Source organism: Labrus bergylta, chromosome 3 (genome assembly GCF_963930695.1).
Source record: "Labrus bergylta chromosome 3, fLabBer1.1, whole genome shotgun sequence".
Classification (NCBI taxonomy): domain Eukaryota; kingdom Metazoa; phylum Chordata; class Actinopteri; order Labriformes; family Labridae; genus Labrus; species Labrus bergylta.
The window spans coordinates 27,389,802-27,413,179 of record NC_089197.1 but is presented as its reverse complement, the minus strand read 5'-3'; the positions used below and the strand labels follow the sequence as shown (position 1 = coordinate 27,413,179).

Below are 23,378 nucleotides of genomic sequence, written 5' to 3'. Positions count from 1 at the left end.
GCCCTCAAATCAAAAAGCCTCGTGATAAAAACACACAGTGTGCTGCTGCTACACACACAGAGCTTAGCATCCTAAGCATTCCTCTCTTTCTCCTCTCTTTGTCCTGGTCGCTTGCTCCTTTGTCTCGTCTAGGTCCTGGGAGAGTCCATGGCAGGTATTTCTCAGAACTGTAAGACTGGGGATGTGCCGGCATTTGGAGACTGTGTGGGATCAGCCTCGAAAGCCCTGTGTGGCCTCACAGAAGCTGCAGGACAGGTAGAGAATACAGCAAAACAACTCTTTTAATACAAGGCATAGGCAACTGATCATATTTATTTTATTACTTGAAGGTGATGCTTGGGGATGCTTATGATGATGGTGTATTTTCCCCTCTGTAGGCCTCCTACCTGGTAGGTGTGTCTGATCCCAATAGTCAGGCCGGTCACCAGGGGTTAGTGGATCCTATTCAGTTTGCCAAAGCCAACCAAGCGATCCAGATGGCCTGTCAGAATCTGGTCGACCCAGACAGTAGTCCCTCCCAGGTACATGCACCTTCAACATGTTCTGTATCACAACTACTCTTACGTGTTTTAATGATTAGTTATAAATTGATGAATAACATTTTTTGGTAATTATTGCTTGTTTTTTTCTTTCCACGTTGGTTTTTTAAAAGAGTATATTAAATAATATATCCCTGAATCCTAACTAATGTTGACAGTACCATGCTGAGTTGAATGGAATAAGTTAAAGAAATAAATATTAAAGTAAGAATGTATTAATTTTTTAATTCCCTTTACTGGAAGAGAATACTTTCTTTGCTCTGCAAAATGTAAAAAATATCAAACTCCCTGCAAACACTTCATGCAGAGGTTTCCAGCTGTGTTGCCAGATGCTTTCACAGGAGGTCTGAAACTCCATTATCGACCTCATAATCACCTTTATTTTCTCCTACAACATTCTTTGTATAATCACACAGCCTACTATAGCCCCCCCCCCCCCCACAGAGCTCACCTGATGTTTGGGACATGCAAGATTTTTGGATCATAGAAATGACAGTAATAATAAAGTCTGATGATTGGTTTTGTGTGCACTAATAAACTGTTTATTTGAGGTACAATCTCAGTTCTTAATTTAACATCTTGTCATTTGTTTCACTACAGGTTCTCTCTTCAGCCACTATAGTTGCTAAGCACACATCAGCACTGTGCAACGCCTGCCGCCTGGCTTCCTCCAAGACAACCAACCCTGTCGCCAAGCGACACTTCGTCCAGTCTGCCAAGGAGGTGGCCAACAGCACGGCCAACTTGGTCAAAACCATCAAGGTAGGGTTTCTTTGCCAGTCATGTTTAAAGGTTGGCTTTGTTGCCTATTTGGCAAACAACAGAAGAGACGAGTGGAATAAGTGTCAACAATAATGTGATTAATGAGGGCTGATGTTGATGAATCCTCTGCGGAGTGAATTTGGAAACATTTCTGTTCCACTTCAAGTCATTGTGATTGTACAAATATTTCTATCCAACTTCTGCGTATGTTTTTTTCTTCTTGACTCTTGGGTTTAAAAACATATTAGAAACTCTGCTTTAATCAGATGTTTTTCATTTTTTCTCTCTCACTTTCCAGGCTTTAGATGGTGATTTCTCAGAGGAGAACAGAAGCAAGTGCAGCGTCGCCACCGCTCCACTTATCGAGGCTGTGGAAAACCTGACAACATTTGCTTCCAACCCAGAGTTTGCAAGCATCCCAGCTCAAATCAGCCATGAGGTATGGCTGTAAGATCATTAGGGGTTGTATTGTTTCATACACAGCTATTGCATGCATCATTAAAGCAATAAAAGCTTTATAAAAACAGTGGGAAGAATAATGTTGAAATGTTTAAAATCTTGATGAACCTGAATTCTTTTTTTCTGTAGGGCTCTGCGGCACAGGAGCCCATTCTCCAATCGGCGCGGGCCATGCTCGACAGCTCCACCTACTTGCTCAAGAGTGCACGTTCATTGGTTATCAACCCTAAAGATCCGCCTACCTGGTCTGTGCTGGCTGGTCACTCTCGCACTGTGTCCGACTCCATCAAGAGTCTCATCACTGCCATCAGGTTAGTGAGCAGACATCTAGTCATTGTTAACATAAGGGTCGCTACAGCAGTTTCTTCTTAGATTTTTCATGGTGTTAAGACTTTTTAATGTCTGAGAAAAGTGACTTTCTGAAGTCTTACAATCACTTAAATGTTACCAAGCAACCAGACAAAATGATGAAGATATCAGAACATCTTCATTTTAGTCCTCCACCCCAGTTTTGCGCTGCGATGTAGTAACTTCTGAACACAGAAGAGATTATGTCAGGTGAAAGTCGGGTCAGAAAACTCAGTGAAGTTTTCCCATTTATCTACGTGATTACCCTTAAAATTTCCTAGGAGGACTAACACAGCTTCTTCGGGAATGGATGCCCGATTGCTGTACCACGGCGAGACAAATGCTTGTTCTCATACATCAGCAGCCTCCATTTTTAATCTCCTCTTTCACACCTTTTGTCCCCGACCTTGATCAGAACAAAACCAATGCCTGGAGGAACTAATTCCTGGGTCAGACACGTTTGGATTTTAATGTTTCTGCTTGGTTCTGAACATCTGCGCGTTAGCATTCACAAGCAGCCAGCTGAACATGGCGTTCAGTTGTTCTGCACTTATCCAGTCTTCCTTTGCGACTGCAAATTGGCTGCTGTGTGCTTAGGCCTTTAATAGCAGTGATACCCTGCTTTTGCCAAAGAACAGTGATAAGAATGGACTCCATTCTGAAAAACCTCATAACTTTGTCAGTGTCATCACACCCAAAATGAGATTGTATTTTAGTTTTACTCTGTGTGTTCATGGAAATGGTTGTTTAACTAACCTCGTTCGGCCCGTGTGGCCGCTGCCCCAGACCACTCAAAGGCTTCAAAAGCTAATTTGGCTGCCCAGCTTGATCTCGCTGTGCAGTGACAAGACCCCGCAGGCCACATTTGGCAGATGTGAGCAGAGCAGCAATGAGATGAGGCAGTCAGGGGAGAAAATGAGACATCCTGGAACCTGTCTGTTTTTTTAATAAGTATTCATTATAGTTCCTCTCTTTCTGTCTTGTATTATGTCTCTCTTCTCCATTTTTGGTATCTCCTTCTGTGTCCTGTTTTTCAACCCATACATCATCCTTTCCTTTCTGTTTCTGACCATTTGTATTGCTTTCTGTTTCTCCTCTTTTCCGGTTCTCATGTAATTCTCAGGGACAAGGCTCCAGGCCAGCGCGAGTGCGACTCGTCAATTGATAACATAAACAAATGTATCCGGGACATTGAGCAGGCCTCTTTGGCAGCAGTCAGCCAGAACTTACCCAGCAGGGATGACATCTCACTGGAGGTAAGCAACCATCAAAAAATAACCTGACATGTTCTGCAGACAGCTACCAGTATCTTCCTCTTTTTCCCATTCTCAGTATTTGTTTGTCTTTGTATAGTTCTTTTCCCCTGTCGTTCTCTATTTTCGGTCTCAGTGTTACTTTTAGATTATTGGTTTGTCTTTTTGTAGCCATGGTGTTTTCCTTTGTGTGACTCTGTTAAATAATGGATCTATTGTTGGTGGATGTAATTGAGCTTCTGTCCATTCTAGGTCACAGACAGCTCATTAGACAGTACACAGTTTACCTTACAGTTCCATGTCCAGCTCACTTATTTAAATGCACCTCTATCTCCTTGTAAGACGAAAATAAATTTATTTTTATTTCCTCTCTTTAGGCGCTCCAGGAGCAGCTGACGTCCACTGTTCAGGAAATTGGCCACTTAATTGACCCTGTTTCCACTGCAGCCAGAGGCGAGGCCTCCCAACTAGGACACAAGGTATTTAGAACAGGAGGTTAATTACTTCTCTTAAAGACTGTTGCTCTGATGCAAGAAAGTTCTACTTTTTAATGATAAGCAGTGTTAAACATTTCCTCTTGTTAGGCGTGAAGTTATTAAGACAAAAATAGATTTGTGACACTCTTAACAGAACTTTATCTTCAACCTGATTAATTCATCTAACTTGTTATTGTTTCTGCCATGTGGAAGTGTAGAGTCAATGATTTCATTCCAAGTTTGAGAGTCAAACATTTAAAATGTTTTATTTTCTATTGTTGACTTCCTGTAACTCTCACTGAACTCTTCCATTCTTTGTTTCAGGTGACCCAGCTCGCTGGTTACTTTGAGCCACTGATCATGGCCTCTGTTGGTGTGGCGTCTAAGCTGAGGGACCACCAGCAGCAGATGACTTTCCTGGACCAAACTAAGACCATGGCTGAGTCCGCCTTGCAGATGCTCTACGCTGCCAAAGAGGGTGGAGGAAACCCAAAGGTAGAACTAGAGTTGTACTCCACCAAAGGAAGGGTTATATGGACTTTTCCTTTTATTGTATGTCTGCTTATGTCTCGGTGTCACCCTCCACAGGCGTCCCATACCCATGATGCAATATCAGAGGCTTCCCAGCTCATGAAGGAGGCGGTTGATGATATAATGGTGACACTTAATGAGGCTGCGAGTGAAGTGGGAATGGTTGGAGGAATGGTGGACTCAATCGCAGAGGCCATGGCCAAGGTGAGTGACTGCTGGGCATCGTGTGTTTCACAAACCAGAGATTAGAATAAATGACTATTAGCTCTCCATATATATATATGGCTGCAAAAACTGTGTCTGGTTAAATCAGTTTATGACTTTCTCCAACATTCATCTCTTATCAAGAGCCCTTCCACTCGTCCAGTGGCAGTAGACGAGCAGAGGAAAGCTCAGAGGCTCTAGGATGAGGATCCATTTTCACTTTTCAACGTACCCATTTTTAATTTCAGTATAAACAAAGTTGTTGCTGCCACACAATACATTTATTCATTTATTACACTCTTAATGAGTTGGCAAAATTGTGGGGTTGAAACATTTTGATCTGGCAAGAAACACAAAACAAAGAACCAAAATAGTGCTAAGAAAACAAGTGGAATAAATTGGTCAGAAGGAAATCTGGCAGGGAAGCAGATGTTTGTGAACATTTTAAGGATGTTCCAGGAATACCAAAACAGTCATTTCTTTTAGCTTTGTTTTTCTGTCCCTGTGTACACCATCTTGATTACAACCTCCTAAGTGTTCTCCAGGCACCTTGGAAATAATTTATTAGCATATTAATACAAATTATTGTCTGAGCAGACAAAAAATAACTTTCAAAACAACTGCTCTCAGCCTGTGCACGGCCTTTTAGACCATCTCCCCAATTAACAGTCACACTTCTGGCAAACGCATATGGTGTGAAGCCGAGAACAAGCTTCTTTTTTAACTCTGGCACAGACAGAAATGCATCAACTAATTAGCTCCTTCCTCGGCTTCCTGACTGAGACTCACCACAGGGTTGAAAAAGAGCCTCAGGTGTGGGTCAGCAGAAGGGAACAACATCTCAGCTTCAACTTTGTGCAGCACGTCATGAATAATGAATGAAAGCACTTCAGTTTGGGTCTGCATGATGAGCCAACGTGTGTGAATGTGTGTGTTTTTGTGTGTGTTTTTGTGTGTGTGCATGTCAGCAGGTGATGAAAAGGAGATAATCCTCTTAAATAATCCATCAACATAATGGTCACCGGGCTGTGGTTTTAGCAGAGGTGATTTGAAATGCTTTAAGTCACTGACAGATTCTAAGGTGTCATTTCCCTCAGTGGGTTAAACTTAAGATTTAGTGAATTCATTAAATCACAAGTGTGAACACACACACACGTGCATTGCGTCGTCTCTCATGTCTCCGCAGCTTCCACACTACAAAAATAATCTATGCACTGCTGGCTGATAACGAAAAGCTCCTGTAGCTGATTCTATTTTAAAACTCTTAATTACAGAGTGGAACTAGTCTATAATATATAATGTGTTTCTAATTCAGTTTCTCATTCAGTGTTTATTTGAATATAAAATTGCATTAACACCGGTTCATAGATGATGTTTATCTGGTTGGAAGATAATTCGGCACACCTGGCAGAATCATTTTAATTAAAAAGGGAGATCAGGTTATCGTGTCCCTGCAACTAAAGAGCTGAATGATTGATTGTCGTCATGTTTGAAGATGTTTGTATATTTAGTGAGGGACAAATTAATTATGCCTGAAATGAACACTGCAGTGCTGTGATAACTGTGTGTGTATGTGTGTCTTTGTGTGTCTCTGTGTGTGTGTGTTTCCTCAGCTGGATGAAGGTACACCACCTGAACCTGAGGGCTCATTTGTGGATTATCAGACCAGTATGGTGAAATACTCCAAGGCAATCGCTGTCACGGCTCAGGAAATGGTAAGCATACAAAACAGTTGTTTACAGTGTTGTGGAAATGTGACAATGACTTTGGTATACATTCATGTTGATTGGCTAAAAAAAAACCTTTGATGGAGTTTTTATTATTTTATTTTTTATGAGGCTTTGCTTGTTAAATAAACTTTAAATTAATAAATAAAATCATGAATGTTAAAATTTTCTTAGTCATTTACATTATACTGTGAGGGACATTTGCCTGCAGACCCCGGGGGGTTTTATGGAGTGGCATTCTTCGGGAAGAATATTTACAGGAATAGTCCAGCATTGGATACATCATTTATACCGATATTTAACTTTTGACCAATATTTGAAGTAAACAAAAACAGGGGAGATCTAGGTCTATATACTGTTATACAACAACAAGAAATGAAAATGAAGACCACTTTTTTATTCATTACAACTATTTGTGTGTTGAAAGATTTCTTCGTTCATTTTCTTATTTATTCTGAATACAAAGACCACATACACTTTTCTCTAATGAAGCACATGCTTCTTATTTCACAGACATCCCATTTGTGTAAGGTTGGTTAACAGTGAGCTCATGTTTGGATTGACAGTCAGTGTATGTCTCTCCCTCAGATGACCAAATCGGTGACATGTCCAGATGATCTGGGAGCCCTCGCCTCTCAGGTGACTGTGGACTACAGCCAGCTGGCCGTTCAGGGACGCCTGGCCGCTCACACAGCTGAGCCAGAAGAGGTGAGGATGACCCTGGGTTTCCTCCAAAGACAGAAAGTCTTACCAAAAGAGTACTTCTCTGAAACATGAGAGTGGAAGCACATACAGCTGCATTTGTTTAAATTTTAAGGGTTGTGAATTGTCATTTTCAAAGGAAATCAACGGGAATCTGAATAATGTAATTGTGTAAACATTCATGGAACAACAAATGACTTTATAAACCAATATAAAAAGTCCTTATTTTGCACAAGAATAATTCATTAGTAAGATTCTGTTTTTAATGGGCTCTCTGATCATCAGATTGGCTTCCAGATCAAGAATCGGGTGCAGGATCTCGGACATGGCTGCATCTTCCTGGTGCAGAAGGCGGGAGCGCTGCAGATCATTCCCTCTGACAGCTTCACCAAACGAGAGCTCATCGAATGTGCGCGTACAGTCACAGAGAAGGTATTATCCTCTCATTTCAAGATCTGTTTTAGGATATTTTTGTTTAGTTTTAAGAAATCTAAGTTAATTTTCCTTCTAGTGTTAATTTATTTATTTGAAACCACATGTCTCAAGAATCTTCTGTTCAGAGTAGTAAGGCATGAGCAACAGTGTTAAAAAAGTGTTTTTGTGCTATAATTTATTTGATCCTATGCCTCCTGAATTTGATCATTTCAGAGGAAACCATTCACCTAAGGCAGTCTCATGCTTCAAAGGCTGACTGTTTAATTCATAGGCCTTGACAAAATACATTACTCTGCTGCAGACTGTTTTAATGAATCACAGTGAATCATTGCACAGATCACATCCAAGCAGTACACCAGCACTGTATAGATATCCTGAGAATGCAAACAAATTCTTCTACAGATTCATTATCCATCCACAGTACTTATGAAGTCTCCTCTCTACATCCTTATTGAAAGAAAAAGCAGGTTTCATGCTTGTCCAGTTTGGTTCTCATTTCTTTTCCACAGCTATTATTTCTGTAATAGAAGAATTCAAGTGTTGAGCATCCAGGAACATGGGAGTTAATGTATTTCTGCGCTCTCTCAGGCATCAGTACAGAAAATGAATGGAGTCTAAAGCAGTTTGACATGTGCTCATTTCCACGAGTGAGTGATGTTGCACGTCCCTCTGCGCCAGCATTGTATTGTGCTGACGCAGCAAAACATTTGAATCCTTCTGCGACTGGTATTGTTGGCTTCTCAGTTGAATGAATTATTTAGATCCGGAGAGATACATGTCACAAACAATGCAAGATTGAAGTGTTGATCGGGAGTTTATAGCCATGTCTAATATATTTTTGCTCTGTTTTGAACAGTAAAGGTTTGTTTAATACCATTCCAAATAAATATAAGCCAGTAATATGTCTCTCCAGTGAGAAACTCATTAAGACAAATGCAATGGTTTTTTTTTGTAATGAACTAAGAGAGATAAAATACTCTGATCTAACTGAATTTTCAAACAGTTAATGTATGTGAAACGTGCTCCCTGCCTTAGGTCAAACATCTGCAAATCCTCACCTGCATGATTATAAGGTGTGTGTGTGTGTGTGTGTGTCCTCAGGTGTCCTTGGTGCTCTCAGCCCTCCAGGCAGGAAACAAGGGCACTCAGGCGTGCATCACAGCAGCCAGCGCCGTGTCTGGAATCATCGCTGATCTGGACACAACCATCATGTTTGCCTCTGCCGGCACTCTCAACGCAGAGAACGATGAGTCCTTTGCTGACCACAGGTTTGTGCTGGAAATGTGCCCCTGACTGTGTCTGTGTTCACATAAATGTGCAAAAACATCTCTAAGTATTACAAGTGCAAGTAGTGCCTGGAATCTAAAAATCTTCCCTCTGGTTATCTCGCTTCCGAAAACTGACAGAATGACATATTATCTGGTTAACAGGGAGGAGGAAATCTTTTAAGTTGGAAACTACAAATTACCCTCAGGGTTTGAAAGATGGAGGAACTGTCAAAATTCTCACTTTTCATGTGCTTAGACTAAATGCTCCCTTTTGAAACATGGTTAAAGGATTTCCGCAGTAATAGAAAAAAAAGAGAATGATTTCAAGGATTTCGGTGATTCTGGTTTTATTTGAAGAATTACCTCAAATGTTTCAGAAATGTTCTCAATCTGGTGTTGGACTTGTAGTCAACCTTCTTGGTTTAGTTATACTGACATGACTGGTGTTCAAGCCGGGGAAGGATGGAAGACATGAGAGACACTTTTTAGTTAATCAATAAAGAAACTTTCACATCATTTCTCATGTCAATTTGAGAAGAATTACTAACTGAACAGGTTACGTGAGCTTGTGTTTGCATCAGCTTTGATGAATAAATGGCTGTGATGTGCAAAGAGATTTGTGCATGTGTGAAGTACACATGCATGTTTACACCGTTGCTTCAGTTCAACACTTATTCTTCCTTATGTCTTGGCTTCTTTATCGCCTCCCTCAGAGAAAACATTTTGAAGACAGCCAAAGCTCTGGTGGAGGACACCAAGATGCTGGTGTCCGGAGCGGCTTCCGGTCAGGACAAGCTGTCGCAGGCTGCCCAGTCTTCTGCCAAAACCATCACCCAGCTCACAGATGTGGTCAAACTGGGAGCTGCGAGTATTGGCTCAGACGACCCTGAGACGCAGGTAAGCCAGCCTTGTTTTCCTCTTCTCTCAGTTCCTGTTCTGTCCTTAAATCATTGTGACTGTTTTCATTACTATGAGCTGTGAATGGGCATAACCTTTCAGAGCTTTCTCTCTTTTTTTCCCATTCTGAGCTGTGACAAATTGGTGACTGTCCGTGCGTCTTTTCTCTAGGTGGTTCTGATAAATGCTGTCAAAGATGTGGCCAAGGCGCTGGCTGAGCTCATTAGTGCGACCAAGTGTGCTGCTGGCAAGGCAGCAGATGATCCATCCATGTACCAGCTGAAGAGCGCTGCCAAGGTGAGGGGATTGTAGGAGTATAGAAATTGGATTGATTACTGAAGTGTTAAAAATTAAAATGTCAGGGTTTATTTGTATTTTGTTCTGTTATTGTTCATTTTTTAGAACCCAAAAATAGTTTCCATTCTTGCTGAAATGAAAATTGACTATAAAAGTAACACATTACACATTCTAGCAGAGCAGACATCCTCTTGTTTCCTCAGGCTGGGGCCATTAATCAGTTGAAGCACCCCTCCTGTCATCATGAAACCTGTTCACACGAGTTGAACTCTGAAGGCTCTGTCTGTGTAATGTAAATAACAGACAATTTATGTTCAGGCTGAGGGGAAACTGGACTATTGGATCCAGGATAAATCAGCTGAGACCTTGGCTTCAACACGTATGCCGTGTCATTTCTTGAACCAGATTTCACAATCAGAAGATGACACCTTCAGCTGCTCATTATCACTCTGAGCTGTGAAGTTTATGAAATAGAAAACATCACCTTCAAACTCTGTGATGAAGTGTTTTAGAGTCTCACAGGTGATAAAAAACATGCCTCACAGGTTATTTTAAGACATGAAGTGTAAAAAGAACTTGGAAAACATTTTGTAGGATTTCTGGTTCAAGTGGTGTGCTAGTCTTAATGGGTGATAAGCGCCCCCTGTCTTTGAGAGCGATGTAGTGCGCTCTCACTATGCTGTGTAATCCTCACATCATAATACAAGACAAGAGGGGCTTTTAACCATGATCAAGTGAGTGTGTGTGTTAGTGTAGGGAGTCTTATTGGTTATTTAAAAACTACTGTGGGAACCATGACTGCATGTAGGTATATCTTAGTTTTTTCTCATATTATGTTTTTGTTTTCTTTTTTCTATATCCTTTGATTTTCTTTGGGTGATGTTGACTGTTTTATGTTTTTTTTTTTAGTCATCTCATTACTTTTTTTTTTTATTGTGTGTGTAATCTCTTCTGACTTTCTTTTAGGTGATGGTGACTAACGTGACGTCCTTGCTGAAGACTGTGAAGGCTGTGGAGGATGAAGCCACTCGGGGCACCAGAGCGCTGGAGGCAACAATCGAGTGCATCAAACAAGAAATGGCGGTGAGGAGTTGTTCGAGGGAATATGTATGAATTCATAATGGACAAGCAGTAATGTAAAATCACCAATATGATCTAACATTTCAACCAATCTGATCACAAGATGTCATGGGGCTGACAGGGATTAGTTCTGTTCAACTGGAGACACTTTTAGTCACATCTGTTTAGTACTTCAGTACTAATGACTGCCACCCACCTATTTCGTCCCTAGCTATTCCAATCCAGAGATGCTCCTAACAAGACAACCACACCTGAGGAGTTCATCCGCATGACTAAGGGCATCACCATGGCAACCGCTAAAGCAGTGGCTGCAGGGAACTCTGCCCGGCAGGAGGACATCATCCACACAGCCAACCTCAGCCGCAAGGCCATTTCAGACATGCTCACCACCTGCAAGGTTCATTATTTACCTTAACTACAGGAAAGAATCATACATGATAATATCATGAAGTTGTTCAATCATGTGTCACAAACAAGCTTTGTATGCATCCAACATAGTGATGTGAATATGTGTGTATCTCCAGCAAGCAGCTTACCATCCAGAGGTGAGTGAAGAGGTGAAGAACAGAGCGCTGATGTTCGGATCAGAGTGTACGACTGGATACATTGACCTCCTGGAACAAGTTCTGCTGGTGGGTTGAACGTTAATATTTTAATATAAATATTTATCATATATGCTCTGTTTGTTTGCACTCAAAAGTTAAAACGATATAAGTTAATGTCATTCTACCCTGTAAGATACGTAGACGTAGGCTCAGTGACATCACTCATTGGTTTCTGAAGATGCATTTGAAGCTAAACAATGGTGGTCATCATATTAGAAATGCTGACTCCAGCAAGAGGTAAAGTTGAGGAACGTATTTAGCCTCCTGTCATACAGCAACAATGTGCCCAGTCAAATCAGCCGTGTCCCTAAATAGGCGAATAAATGAAAAAATCTTAGCCTTCATGTAATCCTTGGATTTTATAGCCAGCCAAGAGGACAATTGAGGAACTGCAGGTTTTTGCATTTCAGCTTCATTTTCAACACTTGAGGCTGCCTTATGCAGCTGAAAAAAAATATCACTCTGATTTCTTGTTTCAGATAAAAACCTGAGGGATTGGATTAATTGTGTGTCATGCATCTGATGTTCCTAAGCACCTTTGAAAGCGTATGATGCCCTCTTGAAATATTAGAAACCCAAGATGCCGCATGTGTGTCTGTAGCATTCTACATTTAGCTCATGATTAATTATTATCTCAGTGCTGTGTTTGGTCGGACATATTTGATGTGTTGGTCAGACTCAGAATTGTTCATAAACCTTTCTGCAATGCTGTTTCAGTACAACCCACATTTCTCATAATATGGTGTTTTTCAATGCATGTGTGTGTTTACGTGTGTGCAGGTCCTGCAGAAGCCCACTGCAGAGCAGAAGCAGCAGCTGGCGGCATGCTCCAAACGAGTGGCTGGAGCCGTCACAGAGCTCATCCAGACCGCTGAGGCCATGAAAGGTAATCATAAGCAAGTACACAACAACATACACACACAGACCCCATCACCACACCCCACACTTGGACTTCTTCTTCAGTGTTAAAAATGATGAACTCAGTCTGCATCAGTAAGCGATAACCTCTTATCCCTCACTAAAGATCTGTCTAACAAAGTCCATGTCTATGTAGGAAGCTTCTTCATCTGAAAGAGAAATCCTTTTTACTGTAGAAAACAAGTAAAAGAAACCTTTAGTAATATTCCTGTCCTCCTTCTCTTGCTACAGATGGAGGTAAGTTGGTGTTGTTTTGTGTACTGTGACTCATTTCACCAGAGTTGAGCTGTTGAACACGTTTTATTTTAAGCGCTAACATCGATTCATTTCATCTCGTTGTGAAATCAAGCCGCTCGCAGTGTCAGCTACATCCCTCACGCTTTGATTTACGTGCCGTCAAGTCAAAAAAATCCATCTTTTTTTTTTTCATTTTATTGAATGGCAGTTTGTTTGTGTGTGTGGTCACTCAGCTCTGCATGGGGTTCAGGGTTTTATGTTGCAAGGCATGACCTTTTGACACACTGTTCTGAAATCCAATGTTTCAAATAAAGTCTTAATCCTAATTGCATGAATGCATGCTCCCCTCAGGTTCAGAGTGGGTTGACCCAGAGGATCCGACAGTGATTGCAGAAACAGAGCTCCTGGGAGCAGCGGCGTCCATCGAAGCAGCAGCTAAGAAGCTAGAGCAGCTCAAACCCCGAGCTAAGCCCAAGGTGGGTGACTGCAAGACTGATTACTCACAGAGACTATGAAACCCTGTACCCTGTATCCAATGAGGGTATAAACTCGTAAAATGATATAATGTTTAATAGAAATGTATAGATTGTAGACAATAGTGGTGGAAGTTTATAGATCCTTTGGATCTCAATGTAAAACTCAACTGCCTGTAAACATTTTGAGTTCAAAGTTCCTCAAAGTGAAATAATAAAAGGATTATTAGCAACATATCTAGACATGAAGTCTGTAGGGGGTTTTTGGAAATTGGCTACATATGAAGATGTGTTTAATGGTACAATTTCCCCAAAGTATCTAAGTAAATGACAAACACAACAATATAGAGACGATTCATTTCATGTAGTAGTCCGGTATTCAAGAGTAACCTGAGGCTGCTGTTTTTAACTGATTATAAAATACACTTAAATAAGTCTGATCGCTCTGTGCGACTTACAAAAGCAAAGACCATCAGCCACAAGATGAACTATATATTAAGAAAATGAGCAGGATGGGATTTTTTGTCAGAACGTCCACATGTACACGACAGGATCAGCTAAGAGATAAAGGTACTGCCTTTTCCACAGGGCTCGCCAAGATCAACACAAAATCAAAGTTCCTCAGCAGCTATAAGTAAAAGTCCCAAAATGGTTAAAGTTGCGGCAGGTGGCTGGCTCACTGGATGACTGCAGTGGTTTGGAAAACTTTTCAGGAGAAAGTGACAAGATTTTGAAGTCCTGCTGCACAAATTAGTGCTTTTCATTTAGTATTTTTGTAGGTTTATCTTTTTTTTAATTTAACTTTTATCATAACAAAAACTACAATAAATACAGCTGTCAATAAGTTAAGTTGGATTGTAAATACAGTATTTACCATTGAAATGTTGTGGAATAGTGATACAAAGTTACATTAATTTAAATTAAAAAATGAATACAATTTCTCGGTTTCTTATGTTGAAAGGTTTCCATGCTGCTCCTGTAGGACTCTGTGTCGTTAGCTGACAGCTTCTTGTATCAGAATTTCCAGATGAAACGGTCTCTTAGGTATACAGTACAAAGTGTCATTATATAATCTCAAGCATCTTAGCTGTCAGTCAATAAAATACCAAATATTGGATATATTGATCACCAGTAGTGCAGTCTTTGGACTCTACAGTGAATATTAGACACGTGCTTTTGTAGCGATGTGTTGAAGCTTTATAGCCTGATTCAATGTGCTGTGCTTATCTGTAAACAACTCAGTGTTTATATCACGTGTCAGTGGTATTGTTGGGAGACGTCACCGTAACAAAATGACACATTTTGTTTTGTTTCTCACAAAGGCTGCTCTGTGTCTTGTGCTTTCCTCCCCCCGATTACATTATCCCATCAAATTTTCTTTGACTTTAATTTTAGTTCCCAGCTTAACCAAGAAGTCCCATAACAACCACAGACACTCGTGTTTGAACCAGTTCATCGGATCCATACCCATTTTTCAATGACTGATACTTCTCCACATTCTCCATAATATACCCCCTTCAGTCATATCCCCTTCTTCCATTCAAAACATCTGCCATGTTTCCCCCCCTTCTTCCTCAAATCCATCCACCTATCCATCCATCCACCCATCCATCCATCCATCCACCCATCCATCCATCCACCCATCCATCCATCCATCCATCCACCCACCCATCCGTCCATCTGTATTAGATGTAGCTAAAGCCTGTCCTCTGGCTCCCAGTTAACCCCTCCCCTCCCTCCCTGCCTGTCCCCACCAGTGGAGGCCTTCTCTGCAGGGCTCTGTCTGATATGTTTGATATATTAGGTTGTTATTCAGTCCCAACTATATATCAAACATATTCCTACAGTGTCCCGCTCTGTCTACAAACTTGTGGTGTGTATGTGTTTGTGTGTGGAAGTGTGTGTGAGATTTTACAAATGACAGACTAGAGTATGAGTGGAGATGTGTCGTACTGACAGATAACCTTCGTGCAGAGTCTTGTGTTTGCTCTTAATCGTCATCCAGCTTCCTATCTATCAGCTGTTGCAGTTATAAGAATGCTTTTTATCTGGCTGTGGGAACTTTTTGAGAGTTGTTACGTCTTGGTTAAAAAGTATGTCGGTATCGTTGAGAAGATGGTTGATATGTTGTAACGAAGTACAATAGAAAAAAGGGGATTGTGAATTAAAGTAACTCCTTTCAACGCAAAGTTCTACACTGAAATACAATTAACGTTGACTCGTATATCCAACGTGGATCTGGACACAGTGAAACTTGTAGAAGTATTGTTTTAAAGGAAAGATACTTAAGCCTGTCTTACTCACTGGTGTCCTTCCCCCTCAGCAGGCAGACGAGACTTTGAATTTCGAGGAGCAGATCTTGGAGGCAGCCAAGTCCATCGCTGCAGCCACCAGTGCGTTGGTCAAATCTGCATCTGCTGCCCAAAGAGAGCTGGTGGCTCAGGGCAAAGTGGGCCTCATCCCTGCCAACGCAGTGGACGACGGACAGTGGTCCCAGGGACTCATTTCTGCTGTAAGTGTTCACTTCGCTGCAGTTAATAATCAGAGCTGCATTTTTGCAGAGTTGCATTTTGCTAATTGATTTTTCTCTTTGTGCCAGGCGCGTATGGTTGCAGCAGCAACCAGCAACCTGTGTGAGGCAGCCAATGCCTCAGTGCAAGGCCATGCAAGTGAGGAGAAGCTCATCTCTTCAGCCAAACAGGTGGCAGCCTCCACTGCCCAGCTGCTGGTGGCCTGTAAGGTGAAGGCTGACCAGGACTCTGAAGCCATGAGGAGACTACAGGTACAGACCAGACACATATCACACCACAAAGAGAATTTGGTCAATCAATTCAGTTCAGTCGTTGTTTACCCGTACACTTTAGTAGGCTTCATATTTAACAGCATGATCGTGATTAATTCAATTCAACTAACTGATCTCTTCCTGCGATAGATTGCGGGAAATGCAGTTAAGAAGGCTTCGGACAACTTGGTGCGGGCAGCTCAGAAGGCGGCGTTTGACAAAGCAGACGATGACAACGTGGTGGTCAAGACAAAGTTTGTGGGTGGAATAGCACAGGTGAGAATGTTGAGCAGCACTCGATGCTATGAGAAGCTGCTTTTGCTGAACAGGAAGTTGGCGCTTATTTTCAGGTCAACCTGCAATCTTAACCATCTACACCTTAACCCTGATGTGACTTTTTTCTCTTTTTTGTTAACACCAAGTTATAAATGACCAATTAAAAAAAATGATTTTGATTTAAATACCCTCTGTTCTCACTTAAGTATTATAGATCTAACTTTCTTATTCATACTTCCTGTTGTCTTCACATTCTCAGTAAAAAAATACTTTTTCCTTCCTTGTTTAAATACTTGCAGTATGCAAATGCAGCATTTAAATACGCAAGAACATGTGAGCAATGGAGCATAGCACTTTTTGAATGCACACACAAACACAATGAACTTGGTACAGTAGATAAACTCAAAGAAATGAACAGACACAGCAGCCATAGAGGAAGCCATAAGAAAAGATTAACAGCACATGTGACCTTTGAGCTAAAAGCAGTTTTGGAAAACTTCACATATCAAGTTGTTCCATAATAAAATGAAAATGTTATTAAATCATTTAAATTATAAAGTTATTGAAAATTGATGTGATTGTGTCCATTAGATCATAGCAGCTCAGGAGGAGATGTTGAGGAAGGAGCGAGAGCTGGAAGAAGCGAGGAAGAAACTGGCTCAGATCAGGCAGCAGCAGTACAAGTTCCTGCCCAGCGAGCTACGAGAGGACGGCAACTAATTATTCAAAATCTCCATCGCTGCTGATGCATACATTTAAAGCAGCAGGAGGAGCACACCTGTGTCTGTCTTGTGTGTGTTTTTTTGCGTCCTTTTTTAAAGGCACTCTTGAATGAACAGGTACGTGTCCTACAGAGACTTCAGATATGTTCAACACACCAGTTATGCCCAAGTCTGCAGTGACCAGAGTCAACGTCACATGGAGAGATCTTAAAGTCAACTATAGCATGTCTGAAATACTACTGTGTGGAACTGGCTACTTCCTGAAAACAGAGTCACAGAGATCGACTGAAGAACTGTTTGTTTGTTTTTTGTCCTCAATGTTTAGCACAACTACTTTGACTGAAATCATCTGAACCAGAATGTGACATGCTTTAGGACAAACAGTTCAGCTCATACGCTCTCATGTTTGCCCGTAAGCTACAGCTTCTCTTTCGTTTTGTTTGACAGATTGCAGCTCTAGCTCATATAAGATGAAGAATTGATTGTATCACTGTTTATTTGATAAAGCCATTTAACTGCAGCCTCACTCACAGAGCAAATGATTTCTGCTCTGATGTTGTATGAATGTTGGCCTTCACTCTCTCTTCTGGCACATCTAATATCTGTGATATCAAGTGATGGTCATTAACACTAATATGAAGGACTTAATATATTGGTGTTTCAATATTGTACATTTCCATAATGAAACACTGTTTTTTGGCAATCATCCTTTAAAGTAGACAGCTGTACAAGCCTCTGTACTTATCATGTTGTTTTTTATTGCAGAAAAGGATAGTCTCTACACAATGTCTTTTTTAACATGCAGCAAATTCAACATGCTTGTCTTTGCCTTTAAATATAGGTATTAATGTAGAAGGAATATTTATTACTCCTGGTTATTTTTTAGCAGAGAGGAATCTCTCTGGAGCAGAAATAGTCTTTAACATCACGAGCCGAGCCAGACGTTGTCCCCAATACTTTCAACCTTTTTTCTATCTTTTAGTATTTCAGGTGTTGGGAACTTCATACAGTGAAAGTAGAATTTGATCATGATGCAATAACATGGATGGTGCTTTAGGGGGCAGTATTGGTTTCCCTTACAGCATGCAAACTTAAAGGGATAATATAACAGATGAGATTGTGGAGACTATATTGGCTTTTACATCATGCAAACTGAGAATACATGTAAATACCTCAAGCATTAGTGCCGCTGCTGTGCTTTGTCCAATGGTGTCGGCTGCCTGTAGATTCACTTTGGCCCTTCCCTCTATGATTTTTGTACCTGCTGTTGGAGAGCGAATACAGTCTTTTTTCCAGCAATACTCAGTCACTGCCAGGGAACCAATTTAACCACCCTCCTACTTTGTAAGTTGAGGAGGGAGCGAAACAAGAAATCTGAAACCTATTTGGAGGCAATAACTGAATTGTAAGGAATAGAAATTGTTAGAATTGATGTTAAAATCAGTGAAGTGACTGCAACACTAATCACTGCAGTTCATCTCCTTCAGTCTCTGAATTTAAGGGTGCTCTGTAAGACTTTACTGGATATACCGTTTTCTACAATATAGGAGCCTTTTTTGTTAACCAAGTTTGATTGTAGTGTGTTTGGTTCCTTTCGTCTTACTCTGTGGGCTGTGTTTCAATATTAAACTACATTATATTGTAAGGTTAGGTCCTGCTGTGAACATGCATGGCTTTGTGATTCAGATGCATCTCGTTTATACGGCAACAGAGCTCAAGTTTAAGGAATGCACTGAGTGATCCTGACCTCCACATACAGACAGTATATAGACAACAAGTGAAGCCACACAATCACTTTTCTTTTTTAACAGTTAGGTCTGAAATCAGAGGTGTTTTTTTTGGCATTGTATTTGTACTGATTTATTGGAGAGAGGGGTAAGGGTCGACGCGGGCAGAGGGGTGGGGGTCCACTGCTCATCATTCAAGTTTGTAGTGTCATTATTAGTGCCTTAGTCCGTAGCCCATACAGTGTCTGGTCTGCTTGAGTGACAGTTTCACCTCATCGGTTAGGAAGGTACTGGAACAAACTGTTTTGGGGGGAATGTAGGATCATGTTTGTGTTTCTTTCTTTTTTTTAATTTGATTTGTTGTCCCACTTGTTCACATGAAGTTCCTCTAAGTGCTGAAACAACAACTCTTACTCTCTCTAAAAGGCCTTTTAAGGACTACAGAAGAACTGTCCACCAGTCAAAAAATGTGTTGCCGTGTACCATCAGTACATAAACATATACTGCACATTTTGTACTGCATTCCATGGCCATGTACCACAGTGCTTCTAAACTACGACGGACTGACGATTGAACTCTGTCAAGTGCTTTACTGTACGTTTATGAAGTCACTTTAATTTTATGGACAGGCTTTCTTTCCTGTGCTTTGAAGCCTCTGAAAGATTTAGATGTGATCAAACATTTCAATATATCTGTCACCATTAAGATGTTGTGGCGCATTTCAATGATGTGGAGTATTTGAAGTGTTCAGTACGTTCTCCCTCCCTTAACAGAAATAAAGTGAAGATAAGTGATAAGATAGTGTAAAAGATATTTATCTGGCCTCAATAAAACTATTTTTTGTATTCATGATAAATAAAGCATTTCAATGTAACTCTGCATGTTCTTTTGTTGAACAAAGACATTTGACATCACAACCTCTGTCCAGAAACACTTCATCAACTACATTTCCATAATGTTCATTAGGACTCTCTCATCCAGGTACCTTCTCAGGTCACCTTCCACTCGGAAGCTTGTGATCAAAAAGCAGTATCATTTAAAATGGTCAAATGATTATTTTTGACAGAAGGCACCAACACTTCAAAATACAATTCTTCCCCATCATAAAAAAGAACGGATGGATGCCCATTTGTGATCTAACCAACAAATTCAAAACCTTACTTCTCATTCTAAACCCAGGAGCAATTTTTTTGGCAGATTTAGACACTTAAGGGAAGAAAGAAAACTTCCCAGACTTAGTTTGACTTCAAAGTTATTTGGGCCACAAAACCAAATGTATGTCTCTCAGGAGCTTAAATGTCAGTAACAGTCAGGGTCTACTATTGAGGACACTGAAGTAAGGTCCTCTGTATTTTCTGTTCAAATGTATTGGGTAGAACAAACTGAAGGGAGTACAATTTAAGTTGATTCTTAAAGTTCATTCAACAGGCTGAGAAGCCTTTGAGAAGATTCATAAAAAAGAAGACATACTTTATGAACCAGTGAGGGGAAATTTAGGGTTTTTTAACTCTTATGGAACATGGTACACATACTTGGGCCAAGAATACACACACATGCTCAAACTGGATCGTATGCACTGATAGATGTCAGAGTGAAGGGACGGTACACGAACAAACGCCCTGAGAAATTGGGGATTTAGAGCCTTGCTCAAGGGCACCTTGCCAGTGACCGGGAAGTTAATCCACACCCCTGCAGCAATCCCTCCCAATTTCCATACTATGGACTGCACTGGAACTTTAACCGCAGATCCTTCAGTTCCCAACCAACTTTCCTACAGACGGACCTTCTGCCGTCCCAAAAGCCACTGCAGTCCCAGATTCTATGTAATTCAAAATTAGAAAGCTTTTATGCAACATTTAACTTTAGGGAATACAAACTCTTCTTAAATGTATTCAGGATGCTGTCCCTTTTGTGTCATATAATATAGTACATCAGTTTACTCAGTTCAGCAGTTTTAAAGGATAAAACGTCTCTAAACCCACTTCTGGGAATACAGCATGATGAAGTGGACAGCGCTGGGAACCTTCATATAAGATAATCCTTTATTTATCCCACAACAAGGACATTTACAGTGTTACAGCAGCAAAGAGCAAAGATTGCAAACAAAAGTGAACACGGCACAATTTAAATAAAAAAGAAAAATTAATTAATTATTTAACAAAAAATGTGCAAAAAATAGATACCACAATATAGATTAAAAAATAGATCAGCTGAGAGCTGCAGTTTGACAAAAATGTAGTCAGAATATTCAGTTTGTGTTACACTGAATATTCTGACTATTTTTTGTCAAACTGCAGCTCCCAGCTGATCTATTTTTTTTTTTAATGAACATTAAATAAGAAAGTTTGACATTTGACAGTTTAAAGTCCTCCATTCAAAACACCAACTTTGGTTGGTTATACAGAAAGTAATAATGTTCAGACTGAGGACAAAGGACTAAGTTCCCTGCTCAATGATTGTCATGACAGTGTGGTTACGGTTTATATGAAACATCCAGTTCAGTGTCTCCGCAGCACTGGCAGGCTGCAGAAGTTATTCAGCCTCAGTGAACAACACAGGGGTGATTTCTGGCAATGGGACAATGTAAGTGTTTGTGTCAGTTTAGTGTCAGGACAAGATGGTATTTCTGAGTCAGCACTAAACTTGAAGCTATATTGGTTCCAATGCTATGAACAAAGACCTGGTCTAAATTTGTCTGGCACTAAATTTTGAGGCGACAATGTCATATACATGAGTCACAGCTGCTCCTGTGCCGCTGCTTCTAAAAACTGTCATTTTCCCTTAAAGTTTGTACACTATGTTTTTATGTGTGTATTCTCTTCTAAGTGACAGGAATGTAAATCTTAGTGACTCTTAAAGATAATCAAGTTGTTATTTGATCAGACTTGTAACAAGATGCCTTGTTAAACTGACTTGGCTGAGAGGGGGACAGAGAAACCCTGGCTCAAAGGACATGGGATATGTATTTTAATGTGAACAAGCAGCTGATAGAAGACAGCCATTATTTATATGTCCTTAATCTAATTATGATAAACGTCAGAAAGTGGGTCCAGTTACCGACGACTGCACAGAAAGGTTAGAAGTTCAAAGAAGCACTTGTATTTAATCTGAGATGACCTGCCCTGACTTGTGGGCACAAACACTTTCTGAATTCTTTCTTCTATTTAGCTGTCTCTGTTTTCTTCATTGTCTTTTATATACATATAAAGATCATTGTCACATCAGGTTGTTCCTCCTCTGGTGGAAAATGACACACCTATGTCATGCTGGAACAAGCACTGTACTCATCATCTCACTCATCATCATTGATATTTATACCTGACCTCACACATGAGATCTGCATGTGCAAAGTGTTGGAGATAAGTGATGAAACAAAAGAGATAAAGATTGATTGAGAAAGACGGACACTCTGATGAATCACATGTATTATTTTATTATTAAGAAGGCAATGAGAAGGTTCGGTCTATAAATGTGAAATTATATCATTATACATCCGCTTTTGTCTGGGAGCAAATCACTGAGCTGCCCAAATACATTTACAATGAACATTTCAAACTGCTTTGTGCTACCTTTGTGCTTTTACAGTTTTACAGAAATGCTGATTTCTCTAAAACAGTAGAGAAACAAAAGGGAGAGTTTTTCTGAGTGACGATCCGCCGCAAATTTGGGGTCCTGAAATGACTTCCTTTTTTTTTTTGTAAATGTAAATTGTATATTTGACCAATTTCTTTAAAAATAGATACAAACAAGTGGTTCAATTTTATATAAACCCAATTCATTAAGTGAGATGCAAAGAAAATTGTGTAAAAATATGTAAAATGAAAGTATGCACATGACAGAAACAACAGGCAAAAAATGTCAACTTTTCTCTAACAAATAATGTAAACGTACAAAAATATGGTGGCGCCCTTTAATAACCCGATTTTAACTGCAGGTATGAATACCACAAAGTAACTGAGTTAAATGAATAAGACCTCTGTGTGCTCTTCAGCACTCTATAGTTTGAAGAGTCATTCACAGAACCCTAAATCATATCACAAGTCCTTCATCTGAGTAAATCATTACGCTTTGGACAGGTACAATGTGGTGATGTTCGTCTCTCCATCTATCCAGGGTGATAGGGTGACAAGGATTGCTCCCTGAGCCTCTCTGATCTCTGTATATGACTGGCATGCCTGGCTGGCAGCTAAACAGTCCACAAAACACATGGCAGGATGACAACACAGGGACAGCTGACTGCCTTAAAAAAAGCTGCACAGGACGGATATCAGGCGGACCACCAGAGAGATGAAACAAAGGACAATAAAACACAGATGATCAGGGACAAACAATTTGATGCCAAAGTCAAGAAATTCAAAAGTCAAAAGACAAGGCAGTATTCAGCCAAAATCTACTTTCCTCTGCAAGTGGTTCTTCCCTAGCTGTTCAAACCAGAAATAATTTAAAATATCAGGTCAAGGCTATCCTGGGATTAGTCAAGACACATGAATGGAGAAATAGTGAAGGGCTTTTACTACCAATGCCTTTTGTTTTTGCCTTTTTCACCAAAACGGTGAATGATCTGTTTTGGAAGGTAAGGTCTCCCTTTTCTAAAATTTGAGGCACTTTAAGGGTGGGAGTGGAAAAAGGGGCCTTGGACAGAGTCAAACAGGTGCTTCTC

General features: G+C 40.4%; 1 protein-coding gene across 1 annotated transcript in view; it reads left to right on the top strand.

The window, feature by feature from the left end:
• The window catches only part of tln2a (talin 2a), an 88,934-nt gene extending 69,342 nt beyond the window's left edge, over nucleotides 1–19,592 (top strand). Inside the window, exons 35-58 of the mRNA XM_029279281.2 lie at nucleotides 133–255; nucleotides 378–521; nucleotides 1,140–1,301; nucleotides 1,600–1,740; nucleotides 1,890–2,071; nucleotides 3,232–3,364; nucleotides 3,739–3,840; nucleotides 4,162–4,332; nucleotides 4,426–4,572; nucleotides 6,186–6,287; nucleotides 6,888–7,007; nucleotides 7,287–7,433; nucleotides 8,538–8,704; nucleotides 9,418–9,601; nucleotides 9,773–9,898; nucleotides 10,865–10,981; nucleotides 11,190–11,375; nucleotides 11,503–11,610; nucleotides 12,364–12,469; nucleotides 13,090–13,214; nucleotides 15,535–15,723; nucleotides 15,811–15,993; nucleotides 16,144–16,269; nucleotides 16,861–19,592. Of these exons, the coding sequence (XP_029135114.1) occupies nucleotides 133–255; nucleotides 378–521; nucleotides 1,140–1,301; nucleotides 1,600–1,740; nucleotides 1,890–2,071; nucleotides 3,232–3,364; nucleotides 3,739–3,840; nucleotides 4,162–4,332; nucleotides 4,426–4,572; nucleotides 6,186–6,287; nucleotides 6,888–7,007; nucleotides 7,287–7,433; nucleotides 8,538–8,704; nucleotides 9,418–9,601; nucleotides 9,773–9,898; nucleotides 10,865–10,981; nucleotides 11,190–11,375; nucleotides 11,503–11,610; nucleotides 12,364–12,469; nucleotides 13,090–13,214; nucleotides 15,535–15,723; nucleotides 15,811–15,993; nucleotides 16,144–16,269; nucleotides 16,861–16,989 (3,420 nt within the window). The 3' untranslated portion in view covers nucleotides 16,990–19,592. The remainder of the gene's footprint in view (nucleotides 1–132; nucleotides 256–377; nucleotides 522–1,139; nucleotides 1,302–1,599; nucleotides 1,741–1,889; nucleotides 2,072–3,231; nucleotides 3,365–3,738; nucleotides 3,841–4,161; nucleotides 4,333–4,425; nucleotides 4,573–6,185; nucleotides 6,288–6,887; nucleotides 7,008–7,286; nucleotides 7,434–8,537; nucleotides 8,705–9,417; nucleotides 9,602–9,772; nucleotides 9,899–10,864; nucleotides 10,982–11,189; nucleotides 11,376–11,502; nucleotides 11,611–12,363; nucleotides 12,470–13,089; nucleotides 13,215–15,534; nucleotides 15,724–15,810; nucleotides 15,994–16,143; nucleotides 16,270–16,860) is intronic.
• The last annotated feature ends 3,786 nt before the right edge of the window (nucleotides 19,593–23,378 follow it).